The sequence below is a fragment of the Heliangelus exortis genome, chromosome 4 (assembly GCF_036169615.1).
Source record: "Heliangelus exortis chromosome 4, bHelExo1.hap1, whole genome shotgun sequence".
Lineage (NCBI taxonomy): Eukaryota > Metazoa > Chordata > Aves > Apodiformes > Trochilidae > Heliangelus > Heliangelus exortis.
In genome coordinates, this window is record NC_092425.1 from 39457693 (window position 1) to 39461051 (window position 3359).

Here is a 3359-nt window from a genome sequence, read left to right on the forward strand (position 1 = left end):
CTGTTTTTTTCATCTCTCTCTGCCCACTGGTTTTTGTCCTGTCACTTCCTACTGAGAAAGCTCTGGCTCCCTCTCCCTCTTTCTCTCCCCCACCCAGTACACATGCACAGAGGTGCTCTCCCCTTAAAATGGAAGCAGAGCAGAAAACTGGGAAAGAAAGGGAAAAGGAGGTGCAGGAGGCATTCAAGCATTCTGTTTGGGTATGACTGACCTCCAAATGCTACACTGATGCTTCTGCATCTGAGCAGGCAGCAACCTGCACTCTGCCCACATTCCTCAAAAAAGTGTTGCACAGATACTGACAGTAGATTGGTTAAAAAAAGCTAATTTATTGTCAGCTTTGCATCAACTGAAGGTCCCAGAGGGGATCAACTCTTCCCAGCTCAGATCCACAGCACAGACTCACCAGGCAGTCTCTGGGATAAACAAATTGTCTGTCCTGGTGTCTAAAATTGTCCCCAGAGCCCCACGAGTGTGCAGGGAGGACATCAGGGTCACAGGTATGGGTGGCAAAGGCTGTGACCACAAGGATTTGGGTGCAGAGCTGCAGCCCTCTGAGATGGAAGTTGTCCTCCTGGGTTTTCCTCTCCACGAGTCCAAAAAGCTGCAGCTGGGCTGCAGAGCATCTCTCCAGCCAAGGTGAGCTGCTGGGGAAGCTCTGAGCTCTGCCTACTCAGGGCTCAGGTAGGTGACTGAGCTGCCTCTCTGCACTGCAAACACCATCTCCGTGCAGATGTGCATCTGGGAGGTGCACGTCAGCTGGAACTTGCAGGTCTGGGAGGAGGGCAGCACCATCAGCTGGCAGTGGTGAGACTCAGGCAGGAGCAGCCAGGCTGATCTCAGCAGCAGCTGGACCCAGCAGGTGATTTTCTCCACGTCCAAGCAGGAGTGTGTGCAGAGGGTGCGTAGGAGGTGGGAGCCCTGCTCCCGGGTCAGGTTGTTGTTGTTGGGGTGCAGAGCACACAGAGCATCTCCCAGCAGCTGCTTCCTCCAACACGTGCAGTCCAGCAGCACGTGGATGCTGTTGTGCCTGCCTGGCAGCTGCCCCGTGGTGTCCAGCTCCAGGCTGAAGGAGTGCCCGGGGGGTGGCTGCAGGAACACGGGCAGGAGGTACTTGATGCTGTTCTCGTGGACGCTCCAGACCTCCCGGGTGCCGCTGATCCCGGTGGCTGGGTGCATCTCTGGCATCAGGGTCCTCTTGCACAGCACACGGCAGACACCCAGCAGGTCACCCACCAGCTCCTTCACCACCTTGCAGGTGGCGGGCAGGCCCTGCACGGGCAGTGGGGTGGGTGCTGCCAGAGAGCTGACACCAAGGTGTGCGCCGTCGAGGTTTTCCTCCTCCTCCTCCTCTTCCTCCTCCTCACTGCTGGAGTTGTCCTGCTCTCTGGAGCTGTCATCTCCAAGCCATTTTTTCAGCTGCCAGCAGAGCCCAGCAGTCAGGGCCAGGGAGGCTCCTGCGTGCCACCAGAACTGCCACTGGTACAAGAGGAAGGTGTCCTCCTCCTTGCTCTCAATCTCCTGCAGCAGCCGAGCCATCTCCTGACTCAGAACCTCCTGGCGCTGCCACATCTGCTCCTGCATGGGAACATCTGCCCGGGGGTCCTTGTCCAGCCCTCTGTGGAAGGGCAGCAGAGCCAGGATGAGGGCAATGACCACCTGCATGGCCTGGAGGAGGAGGAGGAGGGAGCAAAGGGGCTGAGCAGGGCTGCTGGGATGGAAGTTCAAGGTGGCCAAGTGCCGGGTCCTGCACTTTGGCCACAACAACCCCATGGGGAGCTCCAGGCTGGGCACAGAGTGGCAGAAAGGGAGCTGGGAGTCTGGATTGCCAGGAAGCTGAAGAGGAGCCAGCAGTGTGCCCAGGTGGCCAAGAAGGCCAATGGCATCCTGGGCTGGCTCAGGAACAGCGTGGCCAGCAGGTCCAGGGAAGGGATTCTGCCCCTGTGCTCAGCCCTGGGGAGGCCACAGCTTGAGTCCTGTGTCCAGTTCTGGGCCCCTCAGCTCAGGAAGGAGATTGAGGTGCTGGAGCAGGTCCAGAGAAGAGCAAGGAGGCTGGGAAGGGATCCAGCACAAGTCCTGTGAGGAAGGGCTGAGGGAGCTGGGGGTGTTGAGGCTGGAGAAGAGGAGGCTCAGGGGAGACCTCATCACTCTCTCCAACTCCCTGAAAGGAGGCTGGAGCCAAGTGGGGGTTGGGCTCTTCTCCATCAGTTAAGCCCATCTCCATGGGCTTAAGCTCTGCCAGGGGAGGGTTAGGTTGGATATTAAGAAGAATTTCTTTCCAGAGAGAGTGATCAGACATTGGAATGGGCTGCCCAGGGAGGGGGTGGATTCTCCATCCCCGGAGGTTTTTAAGAAGAGACTGAATGTGGCACTCAGTGCCATGGGCTGGGAACCACGGGGGGAGTGGATCAAGGCTTGGACTTGGTCATCTCAGGGGTCCTTTCCAACCCAAATGATTCTGTGATGCTGTGGGGGAGCGGGGCAGGAGCCGCCTGGAGCTGGGGCCGGTGGCAGAGGGAATGAGGGAGGTGGGAGGGATCCAGGGCAGGGGGTGGGAGCACTGCTGGGCTGGGAGCCACGGGCTGTCCCGGAGCAGCCTTCAGGCACCGGTGTCCACAGGACTGAAGGGGCCGCTGGACACAGCCCGGGGCCCATCCTGCCCGATCCTGGAAGGGAAAGGGTCCCGGGAAAGGACAAGGGACACCCCAGCAGGGTCTCTCCGGGCCCCATCCCTGCCACACCACAGCGTCCCACGGAGCGACAGCCCCATCCCCAAAGACTCCCCAGGAGCACCTCTGCCCGAAGGGATTCGGAGGGGTTCGGAACCCCACGGTCCATCCGCCCCGTTCCCCCCCCTCCCTGCTGCACTCACCCATCGCCCCGGTCCAGCTGTACTGGGGCTGCCTCTGGTGCTGTCCCTGGGGACCGTTCCCATGGTGACCTGGCCCCTCCCTGGGATGTCACTGCCACCAGGGCAGCACCGCAAGCCCCGACCTGCGAACCCACATCCCGGCTCTCTTGAGGAAGCGGCCAGGACATACCCCAGATTCCCAACTGGAATGAAAACAGGGACTGTAGGTGGATGTCCCTGACTTAGGTGTAACCGGGGGGTTTGGCTCTGAGTTGTCTTGAAAAGAGATTGAAAAGAGAAGCTAACTTCTCCCTCCTATCCTCTACAAACCCTGATGATCAAGTGAGATGCAAATCCTGTCCCTGGTGCACCCTCCATCTGCCATCCACACAGGAGAGTGGTTCCTTCCGTGACATATGGACACTTCTGAACTGTACCTTTAAAGCCCTTGTGTTAAAACAGGGTCTTCTACTCCGAGCAGCCAACAGTTCAGATCATAACACGATCA

At 59.0% G+C, this 3359-nt stretch overlaps 1 protein-coding gene across 1 annotated transcript; it reads right to left on the bottom strand.

Annotated features, from left to right (window-relative positions):
* Positions 1–309: 309 nt before the first annotated feature.
* On the bottom strand, positions 310–2974 carry LOC139796369 (inositol 1,4,5-trisphosphate receptor-interacting protein-like 1). The gene is made up of 2 exons (XM_071744278.1): positions 2873–2974; positions 310–1668 (listed from the first exon to the last, which is right to left on the bottom strand). The coding sequence occupies exons 1-2, from the start codon at positions 2933–2935 to the stop codon at positions 670–672; spliced, it is 1062 nt and encodes a 353-aa protein (XP_071600379.1). The 5' UTR covers positions 2936–2974; the 3' UTR covers positions 310–669.
* Between the last annotated feature and the right edge of the window lie 385 nt (positions 2975–3359).

Coding starts and splice junctions, on each gene's coding strand:
- LOC139796369 (XM_071744278.1), bottom strand. CDS start 2,935: ATGGGAACGGTCCCCAGGGACAGCACCAGAGGCAGCCCCAGTACAGCT. Junction 1,669..2,872: donor CAGCTGGACCGGGGCGATGG/GTGAGTGCAGCA, acceptor CTCCTCCTCCAG/GCCATGCAGGTGGTCATTGC.